The sequence below is a fragment of the Bubalus kerabau genome, chromosome 13, assembly GCF_029407905.1.
Source record: "Bubalus kerabau isolate K-KA32 ecotype Philippines breed swamp buffalo chromosome 13, PCC_UOA_SB_1v2, whole genome shotgun sequence".
NCBI lineage: Eukaryota > Metazoa > Chordata > Mammalia > Artiodactyla > Bovidae > Bubalus > Bubalus kerabau.
Window position 1 is genome coordinate 62819410 of NC_073636.1, and position 20590 is coordinate 62839999.

Genomic DNA, 20590 nt, shown 5'->3' on the forward strand with positions numbered 1-20590 from the left:
GTTTTCTGAAATTTGTCTTGCCCTGGGTATATTCTTTTAGGTTCAAATGATAAGGTAGCCATGCTTCTTCCTTAAATTAGGGCTGATCTTTTGAAATCCTTCACTGTTTTTTTCAGATGTGCTTATTTCTAAGGCCGTTTCTTTTTTCTCCATTCAAACAGTACGCTTCTAAGCCTCCTGATGTTTCCTCACTTTCATGTTACTGTGGGAGGGCTTTCAGAAGTGCAGGGCTTGGCCTCAATGCTATGGAGCTACTTCAGGCAGTTTCCTTCAGAGAAAATCTACAAGACAGAGCTTGGTGGATACCATGGGGCAGTACTGTTTTATTTTTTCCCCTGAAAGTGTGTTTCAAAGTCAGTAAACACAGCCAATCTATAACAATCCGAAATCATCTTTAAAAATTCTATACTCTAAGAAATGAGTTCAGACGGTAATGTGCTGCTATTTTCAGCATGAAATAAAGTTAAATGGGCAGAAGGTAGTTTTCAGTATGATTTTTAGGGTACCGACCACAGTTATGGATGATTTGTAAACCAAACTTCATGATTTTCACTAGAATTACTTCCATGTTACTTCCTGTAGAAGTTAACAGTATGATGCCTTCGCTGAAATGTTACACACCTTCAGAAGGGATTGGATACCATGTGTGTTGATAATCTATAAGAAGATACGTCCAGGAGTGCATGGAGTTTGTGAATAAAATGTTGAGTATTGTCAGCTGAGAGGTTACCTTGGAAAGAGTGAAGCTGATACTGTGTGTACTTCTGACGTAGTAAGTCCATTGGCCTGGGTATTTAGGCTGAGGCACGTAGTATTGAAATGGGTCTCATTTAGGTTAGGTCATGGGTGCTGTGATCTTGAATAAGCTGCTTGGTTTGCTTGGCAAGGCCTGTGTTGTGTGCAGGATAGGTAAACAGATGGCTGGATTTGGATTTAGGATTCACTCGTGCTGGTGGTCCTCAGACTGATGGGTTTCAGAAATCACCTGTGAAACTTGACTGACATAAAATTTCTGAAGTCCAGTTGGCAGAAATTCTGAGTTAGGCGATTAGAAATCTGCATTTTACTATATGCCTCAGACGACCTGGTTTAATGTAGTCTTCAGAGCTAATTTTGGTCGTAACATTTATCTCTGCGAGCGCAAAGGTAGCTGGCAGGGGGTGTCAGGTTAGAGTTCCTGTAGATGCTCCTGGCTCTGTGACTCGGACGTTGTTAATAATTGATCGCTCGTTCTGACTTGCAAATCGAGGATGACACTGGTGAGTGCTGCCCCTCGCCCGGGGCTGCTGCATCAGGAGCTGAGGACCAGAAAAGGCAGCCACAGCGTTAGAAAGCACTGCTTGGTTCTTCAGATCCATTTTGAAGCTTATGGATCAGAAAAGCTTAGGCCAGGGGTTGTGTATCCTGAGAATTCAGGCAGGCGATTCTTCAGATAGGCTTTGAGTATTTTGTAAAATTATAAGTAACAAATTCTAATTTTTTTTTCAGCTTGGGCGATTGATGAGTGCAGCTCCTTTCTTTTGGGACTATATCCCTTTTTTCCCCCCAAGTGAAATAATGGTTTAAACACACTGTTCACCTTTTTCTTTTGAATGAAGATTCGGTGATTCAATAATTCAGATTTATTGATTTAAAGATAAGTGTTTTCTTCAGGATGTAATAAGGTGTTGGAAAGGAAGCAGTTTAATTTTGCTGTAACCAAGATAAGTCTAGGGAAATTTTTCTTTAAGGATTGTTTTATGAGATTTGGTATGAAGAACTCCTTTTCTGGTGGTTACCATAGTTCAGCATAGTCGACAAACAAAACCTCAGCTTTAGGCCTGATCAGCTTGATCAGATTAGCTTGCTGGTATGTGGGTGACCCAAATCTGACTGCTGTCAGCAGAGTGGAAGTGATTGCTTTGAGCCAAGCTGAGCCTGAGCCTGAGCCTGTCTGTGGTCAGTGTTCCTGAATCACCAGTCATTTTGCTGGTCTGGCACTGTTGCCGTTGATTTAAAATCAGGCCTATATTGTAGTTTTGAATTCCAGTTACAAAGTTTTAAAACCTGGTGAGTTCATGTGTATTTTTGACACTTGCTACTCTTCTCAGTTTTCATATGTGAGACTTGAGTACGCAGAGTCCTTTACTGAAGGAAAGCCCACAGAAGTATTCTGTGCTTTTACACTGAACTTGACCATTGTCACACATGCCTTCAGCCAGATTGTTAAGTAGCTAAAATTTGTAAAGGTCTGTTTCCCTTTTAGCTTAATCTGAGTTGGAAAGCAGTGTTACCTTAGCCTAGCGCACAGCCTTCTATTGAGGTTGTGGTCGGGTTGCTTCACTAAATTCATTATCTAGATATGCAGGTCTAACCTTAGAGTTGGAATTCTGGGCCCTTATTCCAGGACTATGTATATATACATATAGAAATTTAAAAAATTAAAATAACCTATATTTCTTTTGAATTGGAGGCTCCGAGGTTCTGAAATGTAAAATGAACGTAGCCTTCACAAACATGTTTCTCGGGGTAGGATGAGAAAAAAAAAAGAGGCAGATCTTTATCTTGTGATCATAGGAAGAGCAAAGCAAGTTAGCCTAGAACTTCAGAAATGGTATTGAGAGACTTAGAATTACAGAGTGATCTGTTAGCAGTTTGATATTCTGTAAGACATCTTACCTTAAAATTTCAAAAAAAATTTTTCCCTTCTTCCTGGACGACTGAATATTTTTCACACTCTGTAGGAATTGGTGAGGATAGGGTGGATGCAGGTATGAAGGAGAGGAGAAAGAGCAATTTACTGTATTTGCTGATGTCTTTAATTTTCACTTCTAGTGGGAGAATGAGATTTGGGAAGCCGCTAATGAGGTTCAGTCCACCAGGCTAGGTCTTAACAAAGCTGTCTTTATGGCTCTCACTAGTTTTCGGCAGGGACAAAGATGGGTTTCTAAGACAACCTTCATGGATGATTCACAGACTGCAGTGTAGACTATTATAAAATTAAGCCAGGCTCAAGCATGCAAGTGGGTGGACTGAATATATAAAGGGAATATGTGACTGGAGCCCTTTTCTGACCTTTATCAAGAGGAATGAAGGAGAAGTGCTGTGATCAGGAGGCCAAGGGCCAGGAGTTGAGACCAGTGTCCTCCTCCAGGCCCTGCATCCCTGTTCTGCAGAGCTTTTCTTTGCCTCAGTTAGGAGATGAGTGAGGATTTTTTCCCTGGGATCCCTTCTGAGCCAGGAAAAATTACTTGGATCTGTAGAAGCCAGCAGGATACCAGAGCCAGCAGAAGTGGGAGAGTGCCTAGTTCCAGCAACTGTTGCCTCTGGAGGCCAGGTTTCATCAGTTAAACAGTTTTGGTTCAAAAAAAAGCACAATGTTTTTCAGCATCAGTGACATTTTGTGTGTGAAATTTTGAAAAAACTCGCACTGACAGTGAAATGGTTTGTAAAGTGTACATCCTTTTGTGTTTTAATAAAAGTTTTTGACCCTGAAAGAAGAGATTTTGACAGGTGAGATAAAAAGTGGCTCAACACGTGAGTTTGGCTGTCTCCTGCCCCCGCCTTCCCCCCATAGGCTGCAAGCTGCAGGGAGAGCTTTGCTAATATGGCCTTTCCTGGCCTGCCATTTAGTGCAGGAATAGAAATGTATTGCTCCCACCAGATCTGTCATGGTTTATCCTTGTCTAATCTTGAGTGACCTTCACATTTCTTTCCTCTCTTGCTTGCCTCACAGTTACTTTGTCAAATTCTTTTTTTACATTTCTCCTGATCGGGCTCATTTATATATTTTGGAGTAGTTCTAATGATTTTAAGATCCAGCGTACCTCAGGGTCATCTGGGTTTTTTGCATTCTAAAGGTTTCTCACCTGATATTGCCTTTTTTTTTTTTTTTTTGTATTTTATGTGTTTTTCTACAAAATAATGTGAGTTAAATATGTGTAATTATATATGACTGCTGTTTTTACTTTGAAATTTAAATGCTACCAAGAAGAATGGAATAAACTTTTTTACAGGTAGCTGTAGGTGAATCCCAGCTTGCCCCTGTGTGTGCCCCTCCCTCCCTACTAATTTTAAAGGCGGAGAGAAGAAACAAATATGTTGAATGAAATAAAGTTATTTTAAAAAAAATTCCCCGAGCATCTGTAGCTCTCTTGACTTAATTTTTGTTTTTCATTCTTTTTTGGGAGGAAGTGGGTAAGTAGGTACTAAAACACCCCAAGAAGCTACTGTTTTCTTGAATCATGCATGGTATTTTGAAATCTTTGGTATTTGAACTGCGAATTCTCTCTGGCGGTGGGGTGTGGTGGGAAGAGCATTGTTTTAAGTGACATGTGAGCTGAGTTGTTGGTCTCAACTGAAGGTGTAATCTTAACATTCATTAATCTGGGTCCCCTGCAGTTCCCAACGGTTACCGGCTTCTGTCTTGTTTATTTGATTTTGAAAAGGAAAAAGCCTCTCCTTAGCATCAAGTTGTACCTTAAAATTTTTGGTACAAAAAGCTGAGGACACAAGTTTTCACTTTTGTTAGCTTTATTAAGGAATAAATTTTAAAAAAAAGTATGTTAGGATATAAGTTTCTAAAATTAAAAAAAATTTGGGGGGCCACACTGTGAATCATGAGGGATCGTAGTTCCCTGACCTGGGATTGAACCTGAGCCCCCTGCATTGGAAATGTGGAGTCTGAACCACTGGACCCCCCAGGGAGGTCCCAGGATACAATTCTCGACATTTTAAAAACTGCAGTGGTAAAGCTGAAGAGAGCAGAGTTGGTACCACTTCTGAGCAGAGCGGGGCCACCTTCCCTGGATGAGTCAGCCATCTCCTTGAGTGCTCTTGAAGCCTTCCAGCAGCACCCATCCCATCTCCACTGTTAGGGAGCAGAGTAGGGTCTCCTTGGCATTGGCAAGTGATGCCCGAACTTGTAGGCATTGAGTAGGACTTTGCACTTTCTCCAGGGTTGTTTTGTACAGAGGTTTTGTCTGGGAGATTTTTTTTCCTTCAACACCTTTCCTCCTGCTTCTGTTTTTAAATGAGTTATTGATTATCATGATTTTTTTCTTTTTAGGGGGTTTTCTGAAGTGTTTCTTACCTAAAAAATGGAATACATCTTAACTAATTTCCCTGTTCTGATGTTTCTTGTTTGGGAAGGAAAATGATATTTATTGTGAATGAATCTAACATGTTTTAGACTCATATAAAAAATGTGGATAAACATGGACAGCTGTAAGTAGAAATGATAACATTGGATTGGAAAATGAAAGCTTCGAGTCAAAGAAACAGTGGGGAACCATCAAAGGTGGCACCATCAGTTTTGTTTTGTTTTTTAATTTTAAATAAACCCTTCTAGTTTATTAATACCTAGTTTAATAAAACTGGTTTAAAAGACCTGCTTCTTTTATGACATTTCATTGAGCCACTCTTCATCATATTGTAAAACATGAGAAGTAATCTTTTGTCTTCACTGTTGATGAAATGGGAGCAGGAATTTTTTTCTGTCTGTGGGTGGTCCCTGTGTGATGAAGATCTGGGGAGGGGGGTCTTGGCTTGGTGGTCAGTTAACATTTTGGTAACATCTAGGTGATCATGAAATGTGACTCAGTGTGGAATCCATGTCCCTGGTTGAATTCTCCCCCAAGAGATTTACCTTTGACCAAGTGATGCTGCTGAATTGTGCCAGGGTTAAGACTGAACAGTGCTGCCTCAAGTCCAGGCCTGCCATGAAGTCTGGGTTTATAAGACCCTCGTGTTACACACAGGTCTCTTGTCACCTTCCTCTGTGTTGGAGCTTGGGATTTCCCTGGTGGTCCAGTGGTTAAGAATACTCCATGCAGTGCAGGGGACACAGGTTCAGTCCCTGATTGGGGAACTAAGATCCCACCTGCCACAGAACAACTCAACCCACGAGCCGCAACTCCTGGAGCCCTTGAGCTACGGTAACTGGAGCCCTCAAGCCACGACTAGAGAGTTGGTACGCTGCAACAAAAGATCCACCAGTGGCAATGAAGATCCCGCATGCTGCAACTAAGACCCAATGCAGCCAAATGAAGACTTGGAGCTTGTGCAGCTCATGTTAGAGGGCTGCTGTGCCTTCTACTGTCTCCCAACTGTGGGGCCAGTTGGCCTTCTGGATTTATCATTAGACTTGCTGGCATTTTCCATGGTTTCCATGGCAGGTGGGTTCTCTGTGCTGCCTTTGTCCTGTGTATTGTCCTCCACTCATATTTGTTCTGGCTCCAAGTACTGGAGCTCCTCCTGTTGACTGTCTGCTCTCGTTCAACTTCATCAATAACAAGAATGTCTCAGATTGGATGAAAAATGGCCGCATGGTAACGGTTTGTGGGATGGATTCTGACGTTCCATTTTGTGTTCTGCGTGTGGAATTCTGTCTCATTTTCCTGGTTCTAAGTGTGGCCAACTGGCCCCGCAGTCTGTGGAGTCCTTCGGAGTTCCACAGCGACTTCACAGAGGAGCCACTCTGGACTTGGGGGTGGCTGCCAAGATGTCTCAGTTGAGGAGGAAGTTGAAAGCCAATAAGTCTCTGTTAAATACAACGAGCAGTATTAACTGGGGAGAGCAGATTGGGTCAGGGTGAGTGAGAGTCTGGGGTTAGTCTCTAAAACACTGGACCCCTGGGCCCTAAGATCCAGTATTCAGTCGTTCAGTTGTGTCCAGCTCTGTTACCCCATGGACTGCAGCACACCAGGCTTCCCTGTCCTTCACCATCTCCCGGAGCTTGCCCAAACTCCTGACCATCCAGTCGGTGATGCCATCCAACTGTCTCGTCCTCTGTTGTTCCCTTCTCCTGCCTTCAATCTTTGCCAGCATCAGGGTCTTTTCTGATGAGTCAGTTTTGAGACTCAAGGCCAAACAGGAGAGCTGAGCCTCTCTCAGCTCGATTTCCAGGGCAGCTTTACTGCACTTGGTTTTCAGTCACATTCTGCTACAGATGCTTACAAACAGCAAACCAGTTTTTCTCCCATTGTCCGCCTGCTCCCCTAGTGGAAGTTCTAAGCTCTCTCTCTCGTTTCCAGGTTTGTAGCAACCGCCCCCCTCCCTCCCCGCCCCCCAACCCCAGCCTCCTTCCTCTCATCTGCTCTCATCCTACATGGGTATTTAACTCTCCCGCTGAATCTTCTTTTCCTGCCAGTACTTCTCTCTGCTTCTTGTGCTTTGCTCTTGGGTATCATTAATTGTCCTCCACCAGTATTTTTTCCCTTTTGTGGCCTCAGTCCTTGAACACAAACAGCTCCACTCTTCTGGTTAAACTCATATTTCTCTCATAAAACTTACAGTTTTGAAATAATAAAATTTTAAGTAGTTTTAAGAATAGTATAAAGAACTCCCCTTTGCCCAGATCTAATAAGCAGGAAACAACATCAGGATCACCTAAAAATGTAAAGGCATGTTTAAATTTCACTGATGGTCCTAATGGCCCCGCGACCTTTTGCTTCCGGAGTCTAGGATCCAGTTCAGATCACACATTGCCTGTAGTTGTTACCTCTCTTCAGCCACCTTCGATGTGCTTTAATCTTTGTCCTTCATGACACTAAGATTTTTAAGAGTGAAGCCCACTTACTTGGTAGAACGTCCTTCAACCTGGGATTGTCAGGTTATGGGTTTGTAGCGCAGAAGCAGTGGTCCAGAGTCCAGCACTCCGGGAGGCATGGCCTTTGGCTCCCTCATGAGTGATGTTGACTTTAGTTACCTGTTAACCCAGACTTTAAAGCAAAAGAGAATAGAGTCATTTTCTGAATACCTACACATGCTTGCCTTCTTAATATAAACGGGATGATATATGCGCCTTCTCTTAGTGCAGACTTTTTGTAGCTTGCCTTCTTAATATAAATGGGATGATATATGCGCCTTCTCTTAGTGCAGACTTTTTGTATTCCTTTATTCCTGGCCCACCTTTTTTGCCACACTGGACCCCTACTCACCATGATGCTGATAGTTTTGTGTGTACTGACAGTACAGGAGCCAGAAAGGCCCCTGCCCTGAGCCAGGCAACCTACTCTGTCCCCTGTCTGACTATGTCCCTTTCTACTAGATGAGGGAGGTCCCAGGGGCTAAGAGGATGGCTGGTCAGCCCTGCTGGTGCGCTGCCCCTGTTCCCGCACTGCTCTCAATATTGGAATTACCTGCCCAAATCCCTTTGAACCTGATTCCAGAGTCTGGGGGCCTATTCCTTAGTGCATCATTAAAACCTTTTTTAAAAATTCTTTTTATTTTTTGGCTGTTCCTTGCAGCATATGAGATCTTAGTTCTCCAACCAGGGATGGAACCTGCGCCCCCTGCAGTTGGATGTGCGGAGTCCTAACCGTTGGACCACCAGGGAAGTCGCTCAGTGCATGCCTTGAGGGCAGCCCTGCCTAGGCTTGCGGTGGCCACGGAGCCGTGGAGGCATGGGATGTGTGGGTGTACGGGTGACGGTGGCCGTCCACATGCCACCATTTACAAGCCCCCCGCCCACCCCCCCCACCCCCCCTGCAGGAGTGAGAGGGCAGCAGGACAGAGGGCTTGGAGGCCTTCCAGGTGGTTATGAAAAGTATTTGTGAAGGCACGTGAATGTGTTTTATTTAACAGTATATTGATCTATGAACATTTTAAGTAACTAGACTTGCTGTGTGGACCAGTATTTGTTCTTTTGCCCTTGGCCCGGTAACTATTAGGGGAGACCTGTTTACAGATGTGTGTACGTGTACACGCACATTCTGTGTATCAGCACTCACCTATTCATCATCCTTTTGTAAATATTGGCCTCATTCCGTGCACGCTTTTCTTTTGAGTGTCTCCTGGAAATTCCCCCTGGTCGTCTGCTGAAGGTCTGGTTCATCCTTTTGGCTCCTTGGGTGGCGTCCTGAGTGCAGGCGCGCTGACTTCCTCAGCGTTCGTCTACTGAGAGGCGTCCGCCGTACCTGATGCTGTGAACGACGCTGCCGCCAGCACTCCTGTCCTGTGAGCTTTCACAGATGGCTAAATTGTACCCACCATTCACTCTCTTTAAATCTTCAAGATTACCATGAATCTTTTCTGAATTAAAAAATAAAGAGAAATGCATGGTTTTATACTATAGACATTCTCTTTGATCTCACCTGCCAGAAATAGCTGCCATTACCTTTGGAGTATATTTTTCCAGGCTCTCTCTCTAGGCACGTGCCAACACCTCCATGGAATATTCTTAACAGAAATGGACTCATGAATACACCTCTGCAGCTTTCTCACTGGTAACCTTGCATCGCCATGTTCAGTGTCCTTCCATGGCTCACTCTGGAGCATCCCTGACTTCAGTTGACCCACCCTGCCTTTTGTGTGTTTTTCCTGCTCTCTCTATCCCCTCAGTGTAGCCATTTTTCAGTCCCCATATTTCTAGGAACTTGCTTTTTATTTCTAATCGTATAGCTCAGCATCACGTGCATTAAACCACTTTCCCTCATTATTTCCTTTCCTGGAAATGTTTCTGGCATTTCCCTCAGTTACTTGGTTCCTGGCTTCCAAGTCTCCTTTCCTTTGGCTCTTCTCTCCCCTTCGGTACTTATATCTGGGCTGTCACCGAGACACGGTTTAGGTTAGGACACCATTGGACGGACGGTCATCTAGTCTTCCTCCTCCTCACTCCCCACATCTTATGCTGGTGAGTTTTCATAACTGCCCTTCGTCCTGTTCAGACTTCCTGGTGAAGGTATTTAAGATTCTGCTTCCATTTTTCTCCTCCTTCCTCTTGCACTATTCCTCCCCTCCCACCCAGGAGGCCTTTGTCTAGCCAAACTGGCTCATTTGCTCTGTCCCCTGAGCCTGCCTGGGACTCATCTCTTTCGTGGCCATTCCCCTGCCATCCTGGAGTGCCCCTTGATTCCTGCTGGTGGCACTTGCTGATGGGGTGGATGGACGCTCCTATAACCCTAACACAACGCTGTCTTCCGCCCTCTGTGGACGTCCGTTGACCCAGGCAGTGTGCCCTTTGTATTCTCAGAGCAGAGCTCCATGGAACAGACCTCTCCCATGCACTCGCACCTGCCCCCATGCTGCGTGCGGGGAGTCCTGTCAGCTCCCTAAAGAAGTCCTGCCTCCAAGGACATCGAGGGCTGGGCGTGGGGGTGCCCGTCGTGGAGAGTCAGGGGCTCTTCCTGCCCCACCTTTGATGAATGGAAACCTTTGACCCTCTGGAGACATGCTTTCCTCAGACCTTATTTCCCTAATCTGTGGATTACAGTTGGACCCCCGCATGACCTTCTAAGCCTTTTCTACTTCTGTAAAATGGGTGACCCCCTTTAGGAAGCTGCTGGCATGAAGCCAGGAGTATAGTAACCTGAGAAGCCTCAGGTCATCAGGAAGACAGCTCTCCCATCAGCGGAAAGAAGGCTTGCAGGTATAAGCTCTGGAAAAGCTCTGTATTGGAGGAGCCCCAATGGGACGTGGGGTGCTTGTCAAATGCGAGTTGGGGGTCTATAGGCCTGGGGCAGCCACCTTCTCCCTTGACCTTAACTTCTTTTTCATCCTCCTGTGATTCAGCTAGGTCAGCCTCCGCATGATCCTTACAAAGATCAGAGTTAAAGCCACTATGATTCCCTATTCTAGGTCAAGAGCTGTGTCTTCTGAGGACTTAAGAGACAAGCCTCTGCCTCGAAAGGTAAGAAAATCATCAGAGTTGATAATGGGAGGGGTATTCCAGAGCTGCCAGACAGCATCCACGTTTGTTGATTATCAGGTCATCAGCCTCCGCACCAGGGGTTGCAAGCTTAGATATTTACAAAATGTTGATAACTTAAGTCTAAGCTGCAGTAGGCTGGTTTTGCCTTTTGAAGCACTTCATGGGCCAAATGCAATACATCTGAGGTCACCAATTTGTAGTATCTACTTGGACTCTACTTAATTTTGTCCAGCCATGTTGTGATAACGGTGGGGTGGGCTGTACAGAGTATTATCAAGTCAGATGAGTATTCAGTGTCCATTGTGTGCTTGGGGCTGGGAAAAGACCACTAAAGTAGATTAAATGAAGATAAAATTTAAAATGCCCTGGACTTCAAAGAGCCCACTTTGGTACTTTGCTGGGGGTATAGTGGTTAAGAATCCGCCTTTGAATGCAGGGGATGTGGGTTGGTTGGATCCCTGGTCGGGGAACTAAGATCCCATGTGTCATGGGGTAACTAAACCTGCATGTCACAACTACTGAGCCCATGCACCCAAGAGCTGGTGCTCCACAACTAGAGAGGCCCCTGTGCACCCAAACAAAGAGGCCGTGTGCAGCAGGGAAGACCCAGTGCAGCCAAAAATAAATAAATAGAGCTCACTGTGAGATGGAGAGAAATAACAGTTCTCATGGATTGTGTGATACAATGTGGTGGGGCTTCACGTGTGTTCAGATGTCATTTTGTCTCACTACAGCCCTGCAAGGTGGCTAATAGGGAGAGAGATTCTCTCTGTGGCTCAGAAAAGTGAGTTAATAAGCCCATGCTAAATGAGCCTGGGAGCCAGGCAGAATCTTAGTCCAGAGATCTGGGACTCTACCGTCATGTTTCCCACCATGCCTTGCTGCTACATGTATGGACAGGCACACACAGGAGTCATGTATGCACGGCAGATAGGAACAAAGAATTTGGGAGCACAGAGGTGGCGGTGATGACTCTCAACCTGAAAGTCACTGAGGAGCTCCTTGGAGGAGGTGCATTTAAGCCAGACTTTGAAGAATGGGTGGGACTTCACCTCTGGAGTTGATGGTCTGTGTCGCAGAGAGGGAAAGACGCGAGTAGATGTGGAATGTTGGCTGTGATTGTGGGGCAGTGGAGAGCAGTTGGTGTGCCTGGACCGGGGTGTGTGCAATGAAACTAGAAACAGGTCAGAGCTGCATGGCAAAGGGCTTTGAGTGCCATGCTCAGGAGTTGATGGGGATGATGGGAGTAATCTGGAAAGTGTCACCTGGGGTCAAGTCACGATCAGACTTGCCTTCCAGAAAGAAGATTGGCTCCAGTGTTGGGCAGTGGATTGGAAGGGAAGAACAAACTCTGGTCCCAGTTGGGGAAGGGCATGGCACTTGTCCCAGCAGAAGGCTAGGGCTTAAGTTGGGGCAGGGGTGGGGGAGAGGAAGGTTTAGATGTAGGAACTGGATTACAGTAAGAAGCAATATGAAGGTCAGTAAGAATGCAAGGGAGGCAGAGGGAGGAGCCAAAGTTGGTGCTGGGATGCCTAATCTGGGGGCTGCATGGCTGGTGAGAGAATTAACCAGCTCGTCTGCTGGGCTCCATGAAGGCAGGTCTCCACTCTGTTCACTGGTGTGTTCACAGTGTCTGGGACTCAACAAATGTGCATAGACCCTGAGTGAATGAGGGCAAGTTCACAGTTGGATTTGCAGGTGGATGAGCTCTGTGGTTGGTGCACTTGGCATAGTGAGAGTGAGTAATCCAACCTCTGCTTGTCTTTGACTTTCTGGACCGATGTCTCCTTGACTGCCCAGCACCCAAAGCAGTGTATTTCAGTGGGCAACACTCAACGGTTATCACATAGTCCACACCTGGAGTCTTCTGGGAGAGGCAGCCTTTGATGACCTGAGCCTCCAGTAACCTGAAACACTGTGCTAAGTGTCAAAATGAGTCTTGTGTAGGGGCTGCAGAGCAGAAGCGTCGTGGAGGGCTGGGGAAGGCTAGGTAGGGGATGTGGGAAGGTGAGCAGGAGGAGGAAGAAGCTGAGAGTCCCTGATGGCAGGGACTGCGTGAGCTGGGCTGTGTGCGCAGGTGATCTGATCTGACCTGGCGTGTCTGGTCTGGTCAGGACAAGATCGTGATAGCTGCGGAAGATGGAGCCGGACTCCTTGGGGTCTTGAATTCCGACCACTGAAGATGTGGAACTATATAGTTACCAAACTGAAGCACCTTATAAATTAGAGTCCTGTGATGTGTGAGGTGGGATCTTGGCTGTGGCCACTAACCTCTAAGTCTCAATCACAGCACATCTGTAAAAAAGGAGCAACAGTGTACTTCCCAGAGTCAGGGGATGCAGTCAGACCTTCCTTGGACTTCTTAGGGCTAAAAGTGGCTCAGACCTACTTGTTTGCATCAGTAAGTAACACACCATAACACTACGTACCCCACAGATGTTCTCTTTCAATAGATGTGCTTAAAACTGTTTGGCTCTGGAAGTCACCCCTCTCAGAGCCTGGTTCTTGTCTTCATCTGTGTTCCAGGTGTCCTTTGCAGGTGGACCCGGGAAGAGCAAAGAGGGTCTCAGCTCCCCAGCACCATCCATCTCTGTTAGCCAGACGTCTGACTTCCAGTATGAATCTCAGCTGTTCACTGAGGCACACCTGGCTGAGATGGAGAAGACATTTCAGAGCGAGGTCAACTCGACTGGAGGTGAGGCTATGTCATGGGCCCAGCCTTTGGCCTCTGCACAGGGTGGGACCCAGGACCCGGTCTGGGCAGAGGGTGCAGGCTGCATAGGCATTTTTGCATCCTGTATGTCCTTTAAAACTTTTCATCATTATGCTCTGTGAGTATTGTAAGCCCACTAGAGGCTATTTGGGACCGAGGGAAAAAATACCCCTAATCCAGACACTTAGGTAACCACTGTCAGCGTTTCAGCATGTTTGCAACTGAACAATTTCATATGCATGGCTTCCTGTCTATCGCTGTGTAACGGTATTTCTACAGAATTCATGGCTTAAAGCAGCACACGTTTACTATCTCACCATTTCAGTGGGTCAGGAGTCTGGGCAGAGTTTAGCTGGCTCCTCTGCTCAGGGTCTCACTAGGCTGTGATCAAGGAGTCAGCTGGGGCTGCAGTATCAACTAGGCTTGATTGGGAAGGATTCGCTTCTTTTTTTTTTGAATATTTATTTATTTATTAGGCTGTCCTGGGTCTTAGTTGTGGCATTTGGGATCTTTAGCTGAGGCGTGTGAACTCTCAGCTGCAGCACGTGAGATCTTTAGTTGGGACATGTGGGATCTAGTTCTCTGACCAGGGATCGAACCCAGGCCCCTGCCTTGGGAGGTATGGAGTCTTAGCCACTGAACTGTCAGGGAAGTCCTTGTGAAAGATCCACTTCTAAGTTTATGCAGGTTGTTGGCTGCATTCAGTTTCTTGAAGCTACAGGACGAAGGGCTCTCATTTTGTCCCGGCTATTGGAGGGCAACTGTCTTCAGCTCTTAGAGCTGCCCAGTTCCCGGCCCTCTGGGACTCACCAACAAGGCTGACTTCAACACTCAAGCCAGGCAGGGAGGTAGAAAATCAGCATGAGGTGCCCTGCCATCACAGAGTCCTGCACACACAGTCCCATACAGCCTGTCACCTTTGCCGTCTTCCGTCGGTCAGAAGCATAGGTTCCACCACACTCAGCGGGGCGTGAATGCTAGGAGGTCTGGGTCACCTTCAGTCTCTTTGCCCCAGATGACTACGTGTGTTTTCACATGTCTGTAACCATACTTTAATTCCCCACCCTCCTTGTTCTCTTAATGATAATTCCTTAAGGGTTTTTTTTTTCATATGTTATGTGATCTGCTGAACCATCATTAGCAGTGAATGCAAGGGCTCCACTGGTTGACTAAGCCATTTCCCTAAATGAAACATTTAGTTTTTCTTTAAACATTTGTTTATTTGTTGTGGCTCTTGGCGTCTCTGTTGCCTCATACGGGATCTTTCCTGGCGGTGCACGGACCCTCTAGTGGTGTGCGCTAGAGGGTCCGTGGAGTACACAGATCCTGCAGTACACAGTCTCAGCAGTCGCAGTGCATGGGCTTACGACATGCGGGATATCAGTTCCCTGACCACGCACTGAACCCATGTCCCCTGCATTGCAAGAACGATTCTTAACTGCTGGGCCACCAGGGAAGTCCCCAACTTTTAGATTTTTACCAAGTTTAAATAACATTGTGAAGAACATCCTTTGTACATAAGTTTTTTTTTTCTTTTTTCACTTCAGAGCTTGAATTTTCCCGTTGGGAAAATACACATAAAGTTTACTTATGGAGTTCTTTAAGGCATCTTTATTTCTATCCAGTAGACTCGGAGCACCAATGCTGGGGCCATGGCTACTCCCTGTCAATTTGAGTTTGACAGCCACACTGTGATGTGGGCAGGAAGGGTAACAAATGGCCTGTTTATAAAGAGGGGAGTGAGGCCGGGGAGGGGCGGTTTGTGTCTGACCTGAAGCTGAGATGCTTCCTCCTCTGAGCTCTTTGGGTGTTGGTGTTTGGAGGCCAGGAGGCGCCACCCCTGTCTTGGAGGACCTGGCAGTCACAGTTTTGGCCACAGTTTTTATTGCATTTTGTTTTGAACAGGTGATATATTCACACAGGTCAAAATTTATAAAGTGCCATCACCTCTCCCTCTTTTTGAAGTAGACCACTATTTTTTTTTTTTTAACAACAACAGTAAAAATAACAGTATTTTTACAATGCTGATCCTAGGGAATGTATTAAGGGTAGCCAGGCTTCCCTGGTGGCTCAGATGGTAAAGAATCTGCCTGCAATGCAGGAGACCTGTGTTCGACCCCTGAGTCAGGAAGATCCCCTGGAGAAGGAAATGGCAACCCACTTCAGTATTCTTGTCTGGGCAGAAGAAACTGGCAGGCTACATACAATCCATAGGGTTGCAAAGAGTTGGACATGACTGAGCGACTCTCACTCCCTCCCTCCCTGCCTCCTCAGGGACATAATATTTTCACTTTTGTGCTCCAAGAGCTATTTTTAAAAATTGTGTATTTAATTGGCTGTGTCAGGTCTTAGTTGCATCATGCGGGATCTTTCTGGCGGTGCACAGACTCTCTCAGGTGGTGTCACATGGGCTTCAGAGCACGCGGCCTTCAGGAGTTGCAGCACGTGGGCCTTGTTGCTCCTCGGCTGGTGGAATCTTAGTTCCCCAACCAAGGATTGAACCCATGTCCCCTGTGTTGCAAGGTAGATTCTTGACCACTGGACCACAAGAGCTATTAATGAACCATTTGTTCATTATACGTGTGAGCTTGGGTGAGTGTTTCTTTTTAGCAGCAATGTGCAGGGGACCTGACTGGTTCCCACAGTGTACCCATCCTTTCCAGGACACCTTTGTGTCTAGTCTCTTCTTATACTCAACAGTTTTTTTCAGTTCAGTTCAGTCGCTCAGTCATGTCCCACTCTTTGCGACCCCATGAACCGCAGCACGCCAGGCCTGCCTGTCCATCACCAATTCCCGGAGTCCACCCAAACCCATGTCCATTGAGTCAGTGATGTCATCCAACCATCTCATCCTCTGTCGTCCCCTTCTCCTCCTGCCCTCACTCTTTCCCAGCATCAGGGTCTTTTCAAATGAGTCAACTCTTCGCATCAGGTGGCCAAAGTATTGGAGTTTCAGCTTCAACATCAGTCCTTCCAATGAACGCCCAGGACTGATCTCTTTTAGAATGGACTGGTTGGATCTCCTTACAGTCCAAGGGACTCTCAAGAGTCTTCTCCAACACCACGGTTCAAAAGCATCAATTCTTCAGCACTCAGTCCAATTCTTCTATTATAGTCTTCTATTATAATTCTTCTATTCTTCTTTATAGTCCAACTCTCACATCCATACATGACCACTGGAAACACCATAGCCTTGACCAGACGGACCTTTGTTAACAAAGTAATGTCTTTTTAATATGCTGTCTAGGTTGGTCATAACCTTCCTTCCAAGGAGTAAGTGTCTTTTAATTTCATGGCTGCAATCACCATCTGCAGTGATTTTGGAGCCCAGAAAAATAAAGTCTGACACCATTTCCACTGTTTCCCCATCTATTTCCCATGAAGTGATGGGACTGGATGCCATGATCTTAGTTTTCTGAATGTTAGCTGTTTTTAAGAAGAAGAATACGAAAATAATACGGCAGTGAACAATATATATAGGTCCTTAACCAGCGGTGAAAGGCCTCTCCCTGTAGTGCTGTCAAGAGGAGTTTGTTCATTAATTCTGCACAAAGGCATTTTGACTGCCAGCTCTTCCCCGAGGGGACGGCTCTGAGCTCGTGGGCTGACGTCCGTCTGATACACAGAGGGACCGTTACGTGTCACTCAAACGTATAAAGCTCTTGGCTATCACTTCAGATGAGCAGGCTGCATCTCTCTTTAAGCAGGGCGCCTTTCGTTCAGCCTTTCATCTGTTCCTCAGTGCAGCCGTGAGCGATGAGAGTTGTCACTGTGGCACAGAGCCGGTTGTGTGATGAGGAGCACGGAGCAGGGTGAGAGCGTGACCCCAGATCGCTGGGAATGGCCCGGTGCCGCCACTCACCAGCTACGTGACCTTGGGCTCACAGCCCACCTCTTTGTGTCACAGTTTCCTCATGCCCCGCCCCCCAGCCCCCCGCCACCATCAGCCAGTCAGTGTGAATAAACTCAGATGATACTGGTACTCAGTCATCATCATCACATCCCCCAGGGCTGAAGGAAACACTCAGGGAACAAACATCTGCTTCAAACAAACAAACATCCATGAGGACTCGGTCATGCAGGGATCAGGCTTAACCCTGTACTCCCTGAGCTCACGGCCAGGGTGGTAATGAGGAAGGTTAGGGGGCAGCAGAACCAGGCAGGGTGGTGTGCTGTCTCCTTAGGGAGTCTCTGGGAAAAGGCTTCCCTGTGGAGGAACCAGGCAGCGCAAAGGCCTTGAGGTGACACGGTGGCTGCAGCCAAGAATGAAGGGGACAGTGGTGGGAGGTGAGGTCCTAGAGAAGAGCCTTCAGGCCTAGGTGAGAGTTCCACCTCGGCCTGAAGTGCTTTTTTAAGTGCTTTTTAGAAGCACTTAAATAAATGTTTCTATTTATTTTTTTGGCTGCAGTGGGTCTTAGTTGTGGCACTGGGTATCTTTACTTGCGGTATGTGGGATCTAGTTCCCTGACCAGTGATCAGATCGAGGCCCCCTGCACTGGGAGCATGGACCAGCAGGGAGCACCCCATAGAGTGCGCTTTTTAAAGACCGTGATTATTTTTTAAAAACCTAGACAGGAGTAATTGACCCGTCTGCAGACAGATTTCCTTGTAGCCACAAAACCCAGCAGGGGAAAAGGATTTGGTTCTTGTCCTTCTGTTCCTTGCTCCTCTCCCCTTCCCATCTTTCTCTCCAGCCCAAGGTTGCATTTTAATTGCCTCTAAAAGATGCACATCTCTTCTCCCTCTATAGCTTTGGATTTATTTATGTCTCTTTGTTGCCATTGTTGAAGTTTTTCTCCTTTCCTATTTATTTATTTATGAGTTTTCATCAGTTTTCTTTGTCTCAGTGCCTGGTCTGTCTTATTGGCTCAGAAATGGGATCTGATCTTGCATCTGATCTTTTTTAGTACCCGTCCCCCATCACTGCTCTGGGGCCACCACAGTGCTCTCATGCAGCAGGTGTGGAGCCAGGATTTGTGGGTGATCGAATGTTGAACAGATAAGATGGAAAAGATGACCCAGCAGCGTGACCCTGTGTGCCCAACCCCCCGTCCCCCAACACCCAGAAGTCCAGGAACACTGTGGCTGGTGATGGGGCCAGGGGACTTGCGATGAAGAGGATGGTGTTCTCCCTTCTCTCTCTTGAAGCCCTGGACATGAAAACTTTCATTAAGGCTGTGAAGAAGATTCTGAGCAATACGTCAGAAGAGATGCTGGAGGCACTGTTTTTGAAGGTGGACTTGAACTGTAACGGCTTCATCACCTGGGTGAGGAGGGCGCCCCTGCTGCCTCCGAGAGCTGGGGGAGGCTGGGAGGCATGGGCCGTGGCTGGTCAGAGGGGCACAAGGAGGGCTGAGGATCTGGGGGACAGATTCTGGGGGACTTTCTGGGTAGAGGGAACACTTGGAGTCTTCAAGGGGGCCCTGTTGAGACTCCTGAGAGCTGGACTCGTTGCAGCTTGTTCCCCTCGGGGGACAGGAGAGTGTGTAACAAAGGCTGGTGACCCCTGCATGAGGCCGGCTGTGCCCTAGCTGTGAGCAGCAGAGGCCTCCAGCTGTCATGTGACGCTCCTGCACACCGGCCTCCCGTTTGGCTAAGCGGGTTCCCGCCAGTGCCACAACCATCTCCTGGCCCTTGATGCTCACTCATTTAACAGTGTCTGTTAAATCACAAAATGTCAGGGTTTTAGAGCATATTAATAATAACGCTACCCCCTGCCCCAATTTTAAATGTTCTACAATGAGCATATACAACATTTAACAATGCAGAACACAGTAAAGTACAGAAAAAAAATCAGTCTGATGTATTGATGTAGCCATGCTGACAATGCCACCTGGCATTAATAGCAGATATTGACCTAAGCAGTCTAAATATCATTATACTCAAACCTCGCAGGAACCCTATGGGGTAGGTGCTGGTAATGTACCTCTATTTGACAGACTGGGAAACTGAGGCAAGAGAAGAATAAACTGGCCCAAGCTTACAGAGTTACTTTAGCTGAGTCAGTCTTCAGACCTAGGGATTTTCCTTCAAGAGTCCATGTGTAGACAGCTCTGTCACACCTCCCCCCAAGCATGGATGTGCATTCTGTTTTTATATGTGGTTTTTGCTTTCATTTCTTTTTTTAAATTTACTTTTAATTGGAAGATAATTGCTTTACAACGTTGTGTTGGTTTCTGCCACACAACAATGTGAATCAGTCATGAGTATACATATGTCCCTTCCTTCTTGAACCTCCACTGCCCATTTCTCTTAATATTCTATAACAAACATGTTCCTAGCACTCTGTCATCTACACCATGATCTTTCTTCAGAGCTCCCTGTCTCTTGTTATGGCTTCACCTGGTGGTCCGCTCTGGCCTTGGCCGTATTTTCAGGAGGCTGGTCAATAGAGCCTAGAAGTGCCCTTGTGGCGTATGGGTGCTTCTCTGCTATTGACTTGATATATGAGCTGGGGCAACGCATCTGTACTTATGTGGGCCTCAGTCTTATTATCTGTACAGTGGGAGGAATAAAGGGACTCCGAGGAGATGCCAGCTGTGGAGCGAGGTGAGGATCATTTGCTTACAGACATGAGATAAGGTGGGAGGTACTGTTGTGCCATCTTCACTTACATGTGCAAATAGGCCCTCTGCACAATGTAGATCCAAGAACAGCACGGTGCTTGGTGGCCTCCCTCCACCAGAGCCTCCGGGGGCTCCCAGAGACCCTTGGAAGGGGCTGGGGGAGAAGGGGAAGAAACTGGAAGCCGGTGCTTGGTTTGGCCGACACCCACCCTGCTGGCGCTTCTTCCCGAGGCAGCAGGAGTACGTGGACTACGTGATGCGCGAGTTCCAGGGGCAGGAGAAAATGATGAGGGGCCAGTACCGCCTACGCTTCCACCTTCCCATGAGGATCATCCCCCTGTAAGGAGCCTCTCCCTGGGCTGAAGGGTGTGTCTGGACAAGGCTGGGGCCGGCCTGTACCTGTGCCCCTTCCTGAGTCCCCTCTCCATCTCTAAGCACTAGAGTTGTGGCTGGATACACTTTTATTTTGCAGTTTTCATCAGAAGTCCACTCTACTTGCCTTCCGTGGGCCGTTTTTCCCTTAAAAGAACGTCTATTCCCTATCTTGTCTGGCCCTTCCCATCATGAGGAAGCTGACTCGCTATTTCACGGGTTAAACTTATGACTCTGGGATCCCCGCGTCACCCCAGCGTCATTCATGGGTCTCTTCTCTTTCTGCCCACCATTGTTAGTGGTGACAGT

At 46.7% G+C, this 20590-nt stretch overlaps 1 protein-coding gene across 1 annotated transcript in view; it reads left to right on the forward strand.

Annotated features, from left to right (window-relative positions):
* The first annotated feature begins 11598 nt into the window (after window positions 1-11598).
* Window positions 11599-20590, forward strand: part of EFCAB8 (EF-hand calcium binding domain 8) — a 46075-nt gene continuing 37083 nt past the window's right edge. Inside the window, exons 1-4 of the mRNA XM_055543332.1 lie at window positions 11599-11670; window positions 13157-13325; window positions 18492-18610; window positions 20145-20248. Of these exons, the coding sequence (XP_055399307.1) occupies window positions 11599-11670; window positions 13157-13325; window positions 18492-18610; window positions 20145-20248 (464 nt within the window). The remainder of the gene's footprint in view (window positions 11671-13156; window positions 13326-18491; window positions 18611-20144; window positions 20249-20590) is intronic.